Source organism: Narcine bancroftii, chromosome 3 (assembly GCF_036971445.1).
Source record: "Narcine bancroftii isolate sNarBan1 chromosome 3, sNarBan1.hap1, whole genome shotgun sequence".
Classification (NCBI taxonomy): domain Eukaryota; kingdom Metazoa; phylum Chordata; class Chondrichthyes; order Torpediniformes; family Narcinidae; genus Narcine; species Narcine bancroftii.
In genome coordinates this window covers 104,590,916-104,608,835 of record NC_091471.1, presented here as the reverse complement: position 1 = coordinate 104,608,835, position 17,920 = coordinate 104,590,916, and the positions used below count along the sequence as shown (strand labels likewise).

Below are 17,920 nucleotides of genomic sequence, written 5' to 3'. Positions count from 1 at the left end.
GTAATGAGAGTAAAAATGATCACGATTGATATGTATGTGGGTAAAGACAAAAATAGACTGAGGGATGAAGACGGGTAATGAGAGTAAAAATGATCACGATTGATATGTATGCGGGTAAAGAGGTATAAGAGTGAATAGAGACAATGTGCATACGTGAATGTATCTGTACTTAGAGGAAAATATAGATAGTATAGACAAGAATTAATAAGGGAAGGTAATGGAATAGAGAGAATAAGGAGGGAATTAAAAGAGTGACCTTTGTGACATATGAAAAGTGAAATTTTTCTGGGGGGGGCTGGGTGGGGGGAAATAGCGGTCACTGCAAAATCAGTTGACGCTTGCGAGTGGATTAGCGAATCCAAATGGAGAGGGGAGATGTGGTTGTCCGACAAGGGATAAAGGACAACTCAGGAGGGGAAGGGGAGATTGGGGATAAAGAAGATAGAAATAGGAGAATAAGGAAAATGTTGGATGTTGTAGGAATGTTGTCTTATAAAGAGTTGAAAATAAGAAAACAGAAATGGAAAAGGAGGAAAGGTAATGATGGAAAAACGGAAAGAGAAGATAAACAAAATATAAAATGGCTACGCTGAACTATATGACTTTAAATATTAATGGAATACATAACCAAATTAAAAGGAAGAAACTACTAAATTTAAATGAATAAATGTATTCCATTAGAAAAAATAACATATAGGTTAAGAAATAATATTGAAATATTCGAACAAGTATGGGAGCCTTACATTAAATACAATAGCAAAAACCTACCGGGGACAAACATTGCCTAAGTTGATGGAAGGAGAAGGAAAGAAAAGAATGGACTCAGTAGAATTTCTGGTGTATTTTTGTTGAATGACAACATTGTCTGACTGGTTTAATGCAATCTAGATTGTATACCTAAAATGGATGAGAGGGGGGGTGGGGGGGTGGCTTGGGAGGAGGGGGGGGGGGGGGGAGAGAAAAAGTCACTGTATATGTGTGAAAAAGAAATAGTGTATATCATGGCTAATGTGATTTATGGTGTGAAAAATAAAAAAAAGATCTTAGGACTCCCCAGCCAACAGTGCTATAAAATACTTTCACAACAACGACTGCCATTCTTCAGCAACTTTCTCATGGGCAATGTTAATATCAATACAAATTTATTATCTCACAATGTACAGATTCATCGAAATTCTGTCTTGCTGCAGTCATACAGGTGCACACTACAAAACATTTTAAAACTTAAAAACAAGTACTAAACAACCAAATCACAGAATGTTGTCCATGAATAATAAAATACTATTCTCCTTCTTCAGTAGCTAATTATCCAAAGGCTTTCAGGAAATTTTCAAGTATAACAAATAATAAAAGGAAGTCATTTAACCCATTATGTTACAATTTAGTTCAAATTACCTCTTCACATTGCCATTGTGGACTCGCACAGAACCGCTCAGCTGTTTTCCTGCCACATAAACATCGTTGCCAGCTGACATGAGGACACTCTGGACAATCATCTAAAAAAAAAAATTCAAGGACAGCTTATGATACTAGAGTTAGTGCAACGTTATTTCAGTGCCCGAAATCCAGGTTCGAATCCGCTGCTGTCAGAGGTTCTCCCCATGTCTTCATGGGTTTCCTCTGGCATCTTCCCACCCTTCAAAAACCTATGGTTAATTGGGCAGCACCAATTTAAATGGCCGGAATCAGCGTCTACCGTGTGGTAAATAAATAAAATAAAACCAATCCACTCTCTACATTGTTTATTCAGTCAAAAACATAATAGAGCAAGGAATTTTCATTGAAAGATCATTATTTTCACATTCCCTTCAAAGCACTATCTAGATTCTTGCAACCATGTCAGGGGCAGGAAACTTGAACAAAATAGTCAATTAATTATGCAAAAATATTTTCCCAAAACATCAAACAAAATAAATGCAAATTCCACAAAATAAGCACAGCATGTAATGTAGTACAATGCAAGATATTGTTCTCTCACTTATAACATTTTTATTCACATCATCACAGCAGACAGAGAACAGTGCTTCAGTTAGTCTCAGGAGTCCTACTTAGAAATGTAGTCACATATAAGCTTTTACTCACTCACCCCAAATCCACAGAGATTGTTCACGGTCAGAATAGAATAAATAATTTCCAAAAGTACAAAAAGATTTAAATTTACAAAACCAGAATAATAAAGTCAAACAGTATCAATAGAGACTGGTGCAGTGCTTTAGATCTGCAATCACAACACAAGAAGTTGCATCCCAAATTGTTATAGTTCATAGAAGGATTGAGGAGGGTTTCCCCCCACTCCTTCTGATTAATGAAATTTCTGAATTAAGCTAAATAGTAAGGGGAGTGGGTTCAACAGATTGGAAAAATATGGATAAAGCTAAAGGGAAAGAGATGTAACTGAATTTTTTTTTTTTTTTTTTTAAAAAGGACAGAAAGTTTAGAAAGGGACAAGAATTTAACTTTCAGCAATTCAGATACAAATGTGAGAAGAAATATGGTGAGTCCAAGACTGAAGGTTTTTTTTTTAATGCACGCAGTGTACCACACAAGATAGATAAGCTTAAAGTGCAGTTAGAAATTGGCAGGTTTGATGTTGTGGGCATAACGGAGATGTGACTGAATGAGGATCATAGTTGGGAGCTAAACCTTCGACGATAAACCTTCGAGGCTGTCAAAAAGAAAGGCAGGTGGGCAGAAGAGGTAGGGTGGCTCTGTCGGTAAAAATTGAAATAAAATCCTTAGCAAAGAGGGACAAAGGATCAGAAGATGTAGAATCCTTGTGGGTAGAGTTGAGAAACTGTGTGGGTTCCTTAAGGGTATAAGACCCCGGTGGAAGTTATATACAGGTTTCCAAATAACAACCATGATGTGGTCTAAATTACAACACAAGTAGAAAGCCAAAGAACTGGGTCACCTTTAAAAACCAAAAGAACCAAATAAAAATGCAATAAGGGGAGGAAAAAATTAAATATGAAGATAAGCTACCCAATAATATAAAATAAACCAAAAGTTTTTTCAGATATATAAAATGTAAAAGAGAGGCAAGAGTGGACATCAGCCGCTGGAAAATTATGCTGGAGAAGTGGTAATAGGAAACAAGGAATTAAGCAGATGAATTAAATAGGTATCTTGAAGTCAGTCTTCACTGTGGAAGACACCAGTGACATGCCAGAAATTCACAAGAGTCAGGAGGCAGAAATGAGAGTAGTCATTGTTACTAAAGAGAAGGCATTTGGGAAGTTGAATAAATCACCTGGAATGGATGGACTATATCAGAGGGTTGAAAAGAGGTATTTGGAGAGATTGTGATTTTCAAGAATTCCTAGTTCCAAAGGCCTAGAAAATTGAAAATGTCACTCCACTCTATAAGATGGGAGAAGTGCAAAAGACAGCATTCAGCACAAAGAGTATAAAGGCAGCCAAGACTCCCAGACCAGATGGAATGAACACTTGAGCTGTGAAAAAAGTAGCTTTCAAGATTGTGGAGGCTTAGTAAAGATCTTTCAAGAACCAATAGATTCTGGAATGGTTCTGGAGGACTGGAAAATTGCAACGGTCACTCCGTTATTCACAAAGGGAGGGAGGCAGCAGAACCAAAATTGTAGACCTGTAGGTAAAAATCGATGATTGGGAAGTTATTGCCATGAGCATTGCCTGGCACCTCCAACAAAAGGAGAAAGGGAAGCAAAGAAGAGTCCCTTCAGAGTCACTGAGCCGCACAGATTCCTATTCATCGGCAACTTGTGCTCCAGATCCAAACCTCCTATACGATCAGGAAGCCTCTAGCACCTGAGACCCTTTGGGAGCCCTTCTTGCCCTCAGCGCCCTCTTAAATTCTGGGTCCGATATTTGGTTCCCATAAGCCAGCATCCACCAGCCTGTGAAGGTCCCTGTCCATAAGTTGCCTGCAGCCTGTGTGGGTTCCTTAACCACTGAGCCCCTCACTTGTCTGCTGCCATGGTCACCCTTCTGTTGGAACCTTCAGCCAATGAGCCCCACACTGGTCCGCTGCTATGATCACCATCCTACAGAGTCGTCTCCCACGCATCTCCTTCTCAACGGGGGGGGTGAGGGGGGGCGGCTGGAGGATGTCCTCTCCATTTCTGGTTCTGGTTACCTGCACCAGTCTGCTGCTCCCCTGGAATCTACAACCCCTCATGGCCACTGCCAAGCACAGGCATTGCTATCTTGGGCACAGACACCGTGGTTGCAGGATTTTACTAACAAACACCTTTGACTCCTTGAACAGGTCATTTAAAGACTGCACGGAGCAGTCAACATTAAGACCAGGTGGATGAAACTTTTGGAGCAGTGCTGTGTCTCCACTCTCCATACCGGTCGGTGGTGTTCCACAAGGGTTGGTGTTGGGACCACTTCTTTTATGTTGTATGCTAATATATGCTAATGATTTGGATTATGGAATAAATGGCTTTGTGGCTAAATTCCAGATGATGCAGAGATAGGTGGAGGGGCAAGTAGTGATGAGGAAAAGGAGAGGCTGCAGAAAGACTAGAAGGGACTAATAAAATACAATGTTGGAAAGTGCATGGCCTAGAGGGCAATCTATGATTTGAATGGGGGAAAAAAAATCCAAATTCGAAGGTGCAAGAGGACTTGGGAGACCTAATGCAGGATACCCTAAACTTTAGGGACTAAAGGTTAACCTCCAGGTTGAGTCAGTGGTGAAAGTGAATTCAATGTTGGCATTCATTTATAGAATAGCATACAAAATCAGGGATGTGATGTTGAAACTCTATAAAACACTGGTAAGACCTCACTTGGAGTGCTGTGTACAGGTTTGGGCCTCCTTATTTAAGAAAGGATGTGCTGGCATTGTTGAAGGTTCAGAGAAGATTCACAAGAATGATTCCTGGAATGAAGGAAAGGGATTAGCACATGAGGAATGTCCGATGGCTTTTGGACTGTACTGCTTGGAGTTCAGAAGAATGAACATTTAAAATGCTTCTATGAGAGCTCCTCAAGGCCTAGACAGAATAGATGTGGCAAAGTTGTTTCCCATGGTTGGAGTCTAGGACAAGAGCGCACAATTTCAGGATTGAATGGCGTCCATTTAAAGCAGAGATGCAGAGGAATTCCTTTTGCCAGAAAGTGGTGAACCTCTAGAACTTGCTACCACATACGGCTGTGGAGGTCAAGCCGTTGGGTCTATCTAAGGCAAAGATTCATAGGTATCTAAATAGTCAGGGAAGAAGGTAGGGGAGTGGGCCTAAGTGGGAGTATGGAACAGCTCATGATGGAATGGCAGTCCAGAAACAATGGGCCAATGACCTACTGCTTCTCCTATATCTTCTGGTCTTATGGACATGAAATTATAGGCCAGCGAGCCTAACTTCATTGGATGCCAAGATTGTAGCATCCATTATCAAGGATGAAGTTTTGGGGTGCTTAAAAACATAAAATAGGCCAAAGACAGCTTGAATGACATTTAAATTGTTGAACTACATTTCCACATATGATTTTTGGGTTTTTTTTTTAAAAAGACACAAAAATTAATCAAGATACAATTTGGAAAATTTAGAAGTGGTTACTCTCTATAATCTTCAAAAATCTTTAACCATCTGCATCTCCACCTCATTTAGCACTCATGTTCAAGGAAAAACAGAGATAATATGGTGACTATTTTATTATTTCCTCAACAAAGAAAGCCTTCATTCATGAACAAATCCATCCATGCCGCTAGCAACTTTATAAAGCATAGATAATCTGCCAACACATTTTGAAATGCAAAGGTATCTCGCTTCTTGGACGAACAGCAAACAGGTCTCCAGTTTGTCCATTCCCTTTTCATTAGCAAGTGAAGGAATTTACAGATTGATTTGCACCAAGATTAAACTATTTATCAGTCTCTTGAAGTCTTAGATCTGAAGTCAAAGTTTTCTAGATTCACTGTCCTAAATACTCTCACTAAACCCTTCATGTCCAAAGACCCAATTCCTGCTTCCTGAACCCCATTCTACCCAATGTGTTTCCTGTACCTGTGAGCTGGAAATGTTAAAAGTGCTCTCTACCTCTCCACAAAAATTTTAAAAAAAACAAAGATCTTGAACATTCTAGCTTGGCAAAATATAGCCCTTACTCTAAGCTCCCTCCATTTTCAAAATAAAGGATACATTAGTTGGTCATCGATCCAAGAACTTCTTGCCCAACTTCCTTTAGTCAGGTCTTCACCCTTGCTACAATATCAAAATGACAACAAAATCTCTAAGGTAATTGTGCCTCCAGGTCTTGATGACCTGTCCACAATTTTTGATACAATTAATGCATTTAGGCAAGACCAGAAGAGAAGATGACATTCATCCTACTTTTCTTATCTATCCAGTTATTTCTAGTCACCAGCAATGTCTTCCCATCTCCAACCTCAGTGTTAACTCCATATACCCCAAGGATCTATCATGCAAGTGTTGCCCCTCTGTAACTTAATCTGAAAACAGTTTCCATTTGACTGCAAATAAGTTTTATCTCAGCATTCTTATATCTGCTAAAGTCTCCTCAAATAACAACCTCTTGTCCATTCTTGAGTTTACTCCTTCCAAATCTTGGCAGTTATCCTGTCATCTGCACAAGTCCAAAGTTGTGGAATTCCTCTCTTAAACTTCATGGCCTCCTTTAAAATTATCACATTAACCAACATTATAGTTAACTGTCCATCTATATGCTATGTGGCATGGTGTTGAAATTTTATTTGATGATGCTCTAGTGAAGGGCCTTGGAAGTCCTTGCTGCCTTAATTGCTGTTGAAAATCATTGAGAATTTATAGTGAAAGTGACCTATCCTTCAGTCATCCATGGAAAAGTATAATTCCAATTTAAATCATATTTAAGTAGGCTAAAAGAAATGCATTACTTCCTTAGCTGGCTTGGGAGAATAGACAAAACAGAGACATAATTTGTCTCGTTGAAGTTCAAAACCACTTCTGTATAATAGAAATCACTTAAATGCTCATATGTATTTGGATTCTAACCTCACCTTCTGTATATCATTTTCTTTCCAGTTAAAAATTTAAATCAGGTGTATTCTGAGATGGAAGCACAATGCCTTATTGACTAAGTATATACAAGTTATCCCTGTTACATTTACCAGTTACTTCAGTAGAGTTTATACCATAGACCAACCTGCATGACATAGGTTTTCACATTTATGCTGCCCACAAGATAACAGTCGGCCACATGGCTGCTGACAGGACCATCCTTTGGCACTACATCGCCTGGATACTGTTTTAGCCTTCTTACAGTAGCATGTTATTGAGACCATCTTTGGACAGGGTGGGCAAGGACCTAAGGTCAAAATAAAAACAAAACAATTTCAATCATGACCAAATTTACTGAGATGCCACAAAAACAATAAGTCTATTCTAAATTAGCTTACCAGGATGACACAAAAGAAGACACTTGTGCCCACATAAAGGCTTAAATTCTTTGTCACAAACTTGGCCACAGGAATGAGGAACGAGCCATGGATCTTGTGGTGGATCTTCAACTTTTCCACAGTAACAATAGTATCTCGTTGGAGTTTGAGATTGTTCATACTGATGCCTACATTTAGGACTAAATAGAATATCCAAAATTAATTTCTTGAAATACCAAAAATTTTATACAAATTGATATCTTCTGGCATCATGTTTTGAATTTTAATTTAGATATAGGACAGTTGCTTGTATTTCTTAATTCCTGCCCACAACCCCATGCTTCCAAATACTCTCATGACAAATTGGCCTACTAAGCCCATACATCTTTGGAAGGTGGGAGAAAACCAGAGCATCCAGAGGAAATCCAAGGGAACATGGAGAGAATGTACAACCTTCCCTACAGACAGCAGCAGATTCAAACCCTGATCGCCAGCATTGTAATTGTGTTGCGCTAACTGCTGCAAAAATATACGGCCTCACATTTTGAGAATAGTTTTGTAATGAGGCGGCCAACAAAATGGATAACATTGCAAGATCATTAAAAATAGGATTACTCAAAGTCCACAAATTAAAAAAAGTATTTTCTTAAAAAGATAAGAATTTGTGAAGTTGATAAAATAATGGTCATCACAGAATCAATTTAGATTCCCCTCCACCCCCACCCCACGAGATTAGGAAAGTATAAACTACAAGGTTTCGATTTAACACGAGAGGAAAGATTTAGAGGGACCTAAGGTACCACTTAATCCACAATTGGGTAATAGGTATGTGAAATAAGCTGCCAAAGGAAAAGGTAGAGGCGGGTACAATGTTTAAAACCCATTTCGGCAAGTACATGGATAGCAAAGCTTTGAAGAAATATGGGGAAAAGGCAGCCAAGTAGGATCAGATGAGGTAAACCATTTCATTAGTATTGGTAAACTGGGCCAAAAAGCCTATTTACATGCTGTAAAACTGTTTCTACAAAAATGTTGAAAAAATATACAAATAACTAATTGCATAAATACCTGCATACAATTGATAAAAGTCCTAAGTGACAGGTGAACTCCTTTCAAATTTTGCATAATAAAGAATTAAGTGAAAGATTCCACTAGCCACGCAATGGCTCAGCCAGTAAGGTCTGCTGCCACAAAACTCCAGCGAGCCAGGTTCAATCCTAATCTCTGGTGATGTCTGTGTGGAATTTGCAAGTCTTCCTTGTGATTTGTTAGTGTTTTCACCAGGATCTCCAGTTTTCCTCATATACTAAAAACAAATGGATGGGCGAGTTAACTGGCCACCCTAAAATCTCCATGGTATGCAAGTAAGGGGGCCAGTGGGGGTTTAGTCACGTGAGGAGAACAAAATGGAATTGGTGTAGATTAGCACAAAATGCTGCTTAAAAACCTGCGTACACTTTGGGCTGTTTTATTCTTAAGACATTCAGCATTGTAACAGGCTTTTCTGGCACACAAGCCCGTGCCCCTCAAATACAACCTCCTAATATTTTTGAAGGATAGAAGGAAACCAGAGCAACTGGAGGAAATCCACGCAGACATGGGTAGAGCGTACAAACTCTTTACAAAGAACACTAGATTCAAACTCGGTTCTCTGGTGCCGTAATTGCATTGTGCTAACCATGCCGTCAATAACGTTCTCCCATTGGGGATTTGAACCCCAGTCTCCTGTGTGACAGGCAGGGATACTAACCACTGTATACACAGAACAAGATTTAAAATATTTTCCGGCTGAAAATATCTCCAAGTTGAAAGTTATAAATTTATGACAATAAATTAATTTGCAGATTTCAGTGTTACAATAAGGTCTAAATTATGGAACGGGCAGTATGGATAAGGTTTCCTCAACCTCAAGGTGATTATTAAGATTAGGCTCTTAAATATCTGATTTAGGCATTAATTCAAAAGACCACTTCCTGAAAAGAGGGCAAGGCTACTGCCCACCCTTATGTCAACCTTCTACAGGAGCTCAAGAGAGCGTCTTTGCCAGCTGCATCACAGTGTGGTACAGTTGCTGTAGAGAAGGATCACTGGGGTCTTCCTTACGTGATCAACTGGGATCATTGTCTGAAGAGGGCATACAAAATTGTTGAGGTCCCCTACCACCCTCACACAGCATCTTGTAGCTACTCCTATCATGAAAAAGATACAGAAGTATCAGAGCAAGGACTGAGAAACAGCTTCTACCCACGGGTAGTGAAAATGCTGAACAACTAAATAAACTACTCAAACCAACCATCTGAAACTCTACTATAACTTTATTAAGTGTATTTATTTTTATATATGTATATTTGTCCTGCTTGTTTGTATGTGTCTCTTGTCTGGATGTGTGTTTGCATGTTTTGCATCGAGGACCAGAGATAAATAAACTTGGAGATGAACTTAAAATATAAAATCGTACAAAATAAAACAAAACACATCGCTTGAGCAAATATCTATGAATTACCATGGCCATGGATGATCTTTTTTCCCAAAGTCATCATTCAGCACCGAGGATACAAGGAAAATGCTGTCTTTTGCCCATTTTTGAATACATGGGATATGAAAGATACAATAACAACGAAAGCAACTCCAAATCTAAGAGAGAGAAAAAATAATTTTGTTTAATGGAAAAAATTGAACTTTACTCAAGGTATATTTGAAAACTATTTATTGCAGAGATAGTATTTACACAACAAAACCGTGATATTCCTCCTCAAAGATAAATATTAAGAGGTCACAAAAAAAGCTTTTTTGGGCATCACTGTTTGTGTAACGGCTTTACCACGCTAGCGATTGGGACAGGGGTTCAAATCCCATGCTGTCTGTACATTCTCCCCATTTTGAAACATACTAGGGGTGTAGATTAATTGGGTCTAAATTGGACGGCACAAACTCGTGAGCCAAAATGGCCTGTTACTGTGCAGTATGTCTAAATATGTTTCTAAATTTAAAAAATTGTTAGCCAAGTTGCCAATAAAGGAGATAATGAGAAAAAAAGTTATGGTAAGAGCATACTTCAAAGAATGTCCATAGCCTTGGAAATTTCTTTTAATTATACAGATCCTATGAAACTCCAAAATGAAACCATTCAACAGATTCACAACTATTCAAGTTCCTAAATGTCAATCACAATTTATCTAGTAGGACGAATGCCTCTCCTATAGTCACCCTTAATCAGAAACCTTAGGTTTGTAGCGACTCGTGGCTGTTGCCACAGGCTGACACAGAAGTCGCCGTTTGAACACGGCAATCGAGTGGGCTGCGCGAGGTGTTAACGGCCCATTCCCATAGGCCACTGCAAAACGGGCTCTGCCAGCCAATCATCAGCGAGGGATCACGAAAGGACCAATCAGTGCCCAGGACGGCAAAAACCACACGTGTCGATGACACTGCAGCGGACCGATCCAGCCAATTGCCAGTGGCGGATCATGAGGACAGCAATCAGAGCCTGAAGGGACGGGATCACGTCCGTCAGTTACATGGCAGCTAGGGTCAGTCTGACTCTATAAAAGAGCAGGCAGTTCATTAAATCAGCACTCCTTGTGTGAGCCTTATTTTGAGCTATAACCTCAAGACACAGATTTTCTTTAAGTTGTTTAAACAGATTCATAAGTAACCCAATACCTATCTTAGTATCATAAAATATTAATGTTTTTCTGCTGAAAATGCAAACTTTTATCTAAAATAGTTAATTGTACACTATAAGATTGTGGCATATTTCTCAGTACTCAGCAGTTTATATACATTTTAGATTGAACATTACAAAAATGCCCATTTATATCTAACTTTTGAGATTTGAATATTATAATACTTACAGCCTGGTTCCTCTTTACAGAGGCAATACAAATTAGACATGTTTGAGCCCCTGACTGAAATGCTTCATTCAAAAATTGTTTTGTACGTTCTAGTTCTCTCGAACAATCCTCACCTATATTTAAAAAAAAGCAATTGATCAAACAAGATCGTTTAACTTTTGCAATTCTAGTATATTTTTAATTTTCCAAGCCTCAATATGTGAAATATTGATTCCTCCCAAATTAATTAAACACAAGAATTTACCATCGAACAAAGACTTTCTTATATCCAAAGGAAATGTTAGTTCTTCAAAATAGTCAGAAGATGTCAGCGTGACCTGTTCCTTTTGAAAATGTACCGGTAGATGAAAATGGCTTAGTGTCGTGGCACTTCCAATCATGTCAGGTTTTTTTTCCTAACTAAGCTCGTATGTTTTCACAGGGCAGGGTTTAATACAAAGTTCCCAACAGCTCCTAACAATCGGGAGAGCAGGAGTTTTCCCCAGACACGCCACATCCAAATCCCTGGCACAGCAGCCCCCATCCTGAATGGATGGTTTTTTTTTGCAGAAAAATAGATGGGGTGAGTATTTTTGAGTATTCTGACTAGAGAACCAAAGTGCTCTCTCTACAAGGTGGCACAAAAGTATCAATGGACTTGGAAAATTAAAATGAACAAATGTTTAGTTATGTTGATCAAAATGTCAAGACTAAATTTAGCCATTACACTTTTAAGATCATTTGGAAATTTGGGTAAAGCGCATTTCATCCATTTGTAACAAATCTCCCATTCTTGATTAATGTTTCAAGGTAAGAAAAAGCAGGTTAATAATTTATTGTTGTTATTTTCATGTGTTGCACTTTAACCACTAGCACTGAGCAAATTTGTTTTATGTTACCTATGTGATCTGAATATGTAGTAAATGCTGAGGCAACAATTTTCCCTCGCTGGCTCTCACACTCATCTCCTCCTTCTTCTTCTGAGGAAGTATCTTCATCAGCAAACCTTTGAACTGCAGCTTGATTGGCTTTACAGACTTCTTCAAACTTCTTCAATGATGACAATTCTGCTGAAAACAATATTATTACAAAGTAAATTGCAAGCAATTGCCTCAATGGTATGAATTTCAAACATTCCTTCTCTTTAGATAATGCACTAAGTTCAAGATAAACCATATTTGGTTGGATAAGCATCTACAAAGTTTGCATAACAGACTAAGAATAGAATCATGTAAGGTATTATACTCAGGGAAAGGTAAGCTCAGCAAGTTCAATAAATTTGAGGTGTCAATGTTTGAATTTGAAAAAGAAGAAGCTCAGCTTGTCAGGGGTATGGAAAGCATACAGGTTGGCTGCAGTGAGCAGGGACATAATTATAAAGGAAATTAAAACAAAGATGAACAAAATATCAGTGGCAGACAAGACTGAAGAAAATCCCAAAGTGTTTAAAAAAACATGTTAAGGGCAACAGTGTCACAGAAAGAGCTGGGCCTACAAGAGACCAATAGGAAACCTACAGGTGGAGCCAGAAGACTTCAGTTGGTCTAAAATGACTTCTCATCTGTATTTTCCAAGGAAAAGGTAGGTGGACGGTGATCTCTCTCCAAACCTAACATTCCACCCCATGTGTGTTTTCATTTAAGTTTTTAAGAATCAGATGATCCAACCCATGAATCCCAGACTAGCTCTTTTCAAAAGCAATGCTGTTACTTTCGCACCTCTTGCTGTACATTTCTATGACCAGTTTCGCCTTCTTAGTTTTAAAGGAATCAGTAGAAGAATCAAGAAGAAAGTGATTGCAAACCCAAGTACTGAAATATTGACAAATTGAATTTAAAAAGTACTTGGACATGTTCATCAAAGGTTGTGGCATGAAGTTGCAGGTGCTAAAATTGAAAGCTGGGATTTGTCTTGCAAACCCCAATTGGCATGAACACAATGAACCAAAATCGTTCATAAACAACTCATCAAATCACCATCTCATGCACTATATCTGAACTCATCACTTCTGGGCTCCAACCTTATTTCCTAACCCCACACTACTTGGTTCTATCTCCTCACCAAGATCCACAAACACAATTGTCCCACCAGATCCATCATTTCAGCATTCTCCTGCCCTACCATAGTGGTAGCCACTTAAATCAACTCCAATTTTTGTCGTTTCCCCCCCCCCACCAACTCCCCACCAGTCCAGACACTGACTACCTACTTCTGCCACACTTCACATGGTCACCATTGTTTCAACAACTTTCAGTACCCTGAACTCGATCACCTCATCTTCACCATGGACATCCAATCACTATACTCCATACCGAAGGCTTCAAAACCCTTGGTTTCTTCCTCAACATCAGACTCAACCAGTCCCCTTCCACTACCTCCTTCCGTTGACTGGCAGAACTTGTCCTCACCCACAATAACTTCTCCTTTGACTCATCCTGCTTTCTCCAAGTCAAAGGAGTAGCCATTGATATCTGCAAGAGGCCCAGCTATGTCTGCCTTTTTAATGATACAATCCATGCTACAAGCCAACACAAGCAAGACTCCTCAAATCTTCCACCGCTTCATTGGTGCTGACTCATACATGCATATCCATTTTTCTGTCAACTTCTACCCTGACCTTAAATTCACTTGGTCCATCTCCAGCAACACTCTCCCCTTTCTCAATCTCTTTAGACAAACTCTCAACAGTGTTTTTTTACAAACCAACTCCCGTAGCCCACCTCAATGACTACACCACTTCATACTCTGTCCACTGTGAGGATCCCATTCCTTTCCTGTAATTCAGATACATCTCCCGGGTCAAGGTCTTCCATGCGAGATCATCTGAGATGTCCTCCTTCAAAGCATGTGGCTTCCCCTCTACTACCATTAACTTGGCCTTCACCCACATATTCCCCATAACCCGACCCATGCACAACATGGACAAGATTCCCCTGTCCTCACTACCACCCCACCAACCTCCACATTCAACACATCATCCTCTGCTATTTCCACCACAATGTGATCCCACTACCAGACTCATCTTCCCCATCCATATTCCACAGGGACTGTTCCCTCCATGACCCCCTTGTCAACTCCTTCCCACTGATTGCCCTCTTGGTAATTGCTCCGTGACTGCTGAAAGTGCTACCCTTGTGCCCACTCCCCCTCCCTCAGCATCTTTCAGGACCACAAACAATCCTTCCAAGTGAAGCAAAACTTTACTTGTGAATCTGCAGGGGTCACGTACTGCATCTGGTGCTCCCGTTGTGATCTTCTCTATATTGCAGAGGCTGGACCCAGACTGGAAGATTGCTTTGTTCAGCACCTTAGCTCTGTCCACCACAATAGCAGGGATTCTCCCAAGGGCAACCCATTTTAATTCCCCACCACCATTCCACATCCGTCCATGATCTCACGCACTGCCAGGCTAGACGACCCGTAAATTGGAGGATCAACAGCTCATATTCAATCTGGGCACCCTCCAACCAGATGGCATTAATATTGACCTTCAGTTTCCATTACTGCCCCATCTCACCCCTTGTTATTCCTTTCTCCTTTCCTCTAGCTCCGTCTCTCTGACTTTCCCTTTCCTCCAGCTCCACATTCAGAGCCACCCCTTCCCCTGATCAATTCTCACCTTTCCTCTCCTGTCTTCCTATCCATACCCAATTATCACCTTTGTCTGATGGTCTGTGCTCCTCCCCACCCCTTTTTTTCCAGCCATTTCATTCAGGCACCTGCCTGTCTGCTTTTTGCTCAAGCCTTAAAAGTCCAAAATTTTGGTAATCTTTAACTGGAGGATGAGAGATCTGCTGAGTTCCTCCAGGATTTTTGTGCTTTTAGTACAACCACAGCACCTTCAGACTTTTGTTTCACTCAGGTCAATCATCCGTCAGATTGACTATTCCTAATCCCAACTACTCACTCCACACGTTTTTTTTAAACATTGCCTCATTTCAAACTGAAATTTGTGTTTTTAGATTACTCTTCATTGATATCAGGGACAGCAAGCATTTATTTTCTGTCCCTAAACCATTTGTGATTTTAAATTTACCTATCAAATATCCACCCAGGCTCCCTATCCTAAGTACACCACCAACTGCTTTTCTGGTCCATCCACAAAATTACAATTTCACACCCCAAAAATGTAGAATAATTGAAACTAAATGAAAGAATGGCATGGTTGGCATAGCAATTAGCACAACACCTTCACAGCACCAGTGATCGGGACTGGATCGAATCCCGTGCTATCTGTAAGGAGATTGTATGTTCTCCCCATGTCCACATGGGTTTTCTCCAGGTGCTCTGGTTTCCTCCCACAGTTCAAAACATATCAGGGGTAAATTAGGCACCAAAATTTTAGTAATAGATCTTTAACTGGAGGATGAGAGATCTGCTGAGTTCCTCGTGGGCCAAAATGGCCTGTTAGTATGCTGTATGTCTAATTTTTTTAAATTTAATGTAGGTATATTTAGTAAGCTCCCTTATAATTATAATGGGAATGTCAGTTAGCAACTTTTTACATGCCAATCATTTCAATTTTTTTTTAATTTAGAGATGCAGCACATTAACAGGCCCTTCCAGCCCAGGAGCCCATGCCATCAAAATAGTCCAATGTGACCAATTAACAGTCTAACCCCATTGATTTTTGGAATGGGGGAGGAAAGTGGAAAATCCACATAGACAGAGAGAGAACATGCAAACTCCTTACAGGCAGCCCCAGATTCAAACTCAGGTTGCTTTCACTGTAATGGCACTATATTAACCAATTATATTAGATTCCTGTAAACAGTGATAGATACAGCAAAAGGAACAGACCCTTTGGCCCACTGTATCTTTTCTTAGCAAGATGCCATTTTAAACTTATCCTAACTACCTTCTATTCCTATCTTTGGCTTGGCTTCGCGGACGAAGATTTATGGAGGGGGTAAAAAGTCCACGTCAGCTGCAGGCTCGTTTGCGGCTGACAAGTCCGATGCGGGACAGGCAGACACGATTGCAGCGGTTGCAAGGGAAAATTGGTTGGTTGGGGTTGGGTGTTGGGTTTTTCCTCCTTTGCCTTTTGTCAGTGAGGTGGGCTCTGCGGTCTTCTTCAAAGGAGGTTGCTGCCCGCCAAACTGTGAGGCGCCAAGATGCACGGTTTGAGGCGTTATCAGCCCACTGGCGGTGGTCAATGTGGCAGGCACCAAGAGATTTCTTTAGGCAGTCCTTGTACCTTTTCTTTGGTGCACCTCTTGTCACGGTGGCCAGTGGAGAGCTCGCCATATAACACGATCTTGGGAAGGCGATGGTCCTCCATTCTGGAGACGTGACCCATCCAGCGCAGCTGGATCTTCAGCAGCGTGGACTCGATGCTGTCGACCTCTGCTATCTCGAGTACTTCGACGTTAGGGGTGTAAGCGCTCCAATGGATGTTGAGGATGGAGCGGAGACAACGCTGGTGGAAGCGTTCTAGGAGCCGTAGGTGGTGCCGGTAGAGGACCCATGATTCGGAGCCGAACAGGAGTGTGGGTATGACAACGGCTCTGTATACGCTTATCTTTGTGAGGTTTTTCAGTTGGTTGTTTTTCCAGACTCTTTTGTGTAGTCTTCCAAAGGCGCTATTTGCCTTGGCGAGTCTGTTGTCTATCTCATTGTCGATCCTTGCATCTGATGAAATGGTGCAGCCGAGATAGGTAAACTGGTTGACCATTTTGAGTTTTGTGTGCCCGATGGAGATGTGGGGGGGCTGGTAGTCATGGTGGGGAGCTGGCTGATGGAGGACCTCAGTTTTCTTCAGGCTGACTTCCAGGCCAAACATTTTGGCAGTTTATCCTAACTACCTTCTATTCCTATCTATGCATCTGATTAAATGCCACTATCATATCTGCTTCTACCACATCCTGACAGTCTGATCATGGTACCTACATATAAAAAATTGCCTTACAAATCTCCTTTAAGCTTTCCCCCTCTCACCTTAAAACTATGCTCTCTCATACATGGCATTTCCACCCTTGGGGGCAGGGGGGCGAAAGACCAATTATCCTCCATATCTCTTTTAGTTTTAGATAGGTTTATCAGTTGGTCTCTCATCATCTCCAGCACTCCAGAGCAAACAATCCTGGTTTTTCCACTCTCTCCTTGAGTACCTTTCAACACCAAAACGCTGATTATCCTTTACTTCCTATAGATGCTTCACAACCTGCTGAGTTTCTCCAGCACTTTTGTGTTCTAACAAGTTTGATAGAGCTGGCACATGAAACTTCCCAATGTTTGCACTCAGTGACCAATCAATGAAAGCAAACATGCCATACACTGTCTTTACCCTATTTTTTTTACTGGAACACATCGCACCGGTCCAAATACATTTCCATCTGCCACTTCACCGCCCAAATTCCCAACTGACCTTCCTCGCCCCCCAAAATTTCCTTTGTACGGTATCATTTACCATTACTTGCATCAGGCTGACTCCTTGCCCTGACGTTGAGGCGACAGCCCCTTCCATTAGCGGGCCTGGCATCGTCCCTGCCAACCCAGGCTTGCCCTGCGGACCCGGGCACTTGATTTGCGTTGGGTTTGCCTCTGCCACGTCCTCGACCCCGGCCCCGACCAGCCTGGCGCCAAGCTGGCTCCATAATCTCCCTCCTCACCCCTCCGATTGCAACGTCCCCAAACCGACCGCCTGATACCCCATCCAGCTCGATTCCCTCAAAAAAATTGACATCACTGCGCATGCCCGAAAGACAACGCGGCATCAATTTAA

At 40.8% G+C, this 17,920-nt stretch overlaps 1 protein-coding gene across 3 annotated transcripts in view; it reads right to left on the bottom strand.

Moving 5' to 3' along the window:
- nfxl1 (nuclear transcription factor, X-box binding-like 1) overlaps positions 1-17,859 on the bottom strand; it is a 119,409-nt gene extending 101,550 nt beyond the window's left edge. The window contains exons 1-7 of one of the 3 annotated variants that reach the window (XM_069924723.1): positions 17,606-17,859; positions 12,096-12,266; positions 11,218-11,330; positions 9,867-9,997; positions 7,385-7,563; positions 7,132-7,293; positions 1,396-1,496 (exon numbers count right to left, since the gene is read on the bottom strand). In XM_069924723.1, coding sequence (XP_069780824.1) covers positions 1,396-1,496; positions 7,132-7,293; positions 7,385-7,563; positions 9,867-9,997; positions 11,218-11,330; positions 12,096-12,266; positions 17,606-17,792 — 1,044 coding nt within the window. In that variant the 5' untranslated portion in view covers positions 17,793-17,859. The remainder of the gene's footprint in view (positions 1-1,395; positions 1,497-7,131; positions 7,294-7,384; positions 7,564-9,866; positions 9,998-11,217; positions 11,331-12,095; positions 12,267-17,605) is intronic. The other 2 variants (XM_069924724.1, XM_069924725.1) reach the window with 2 other exon arrangements.
- Between the last annotated feature and the right edge of the window lie 61 nt (positions 17,860-17,920).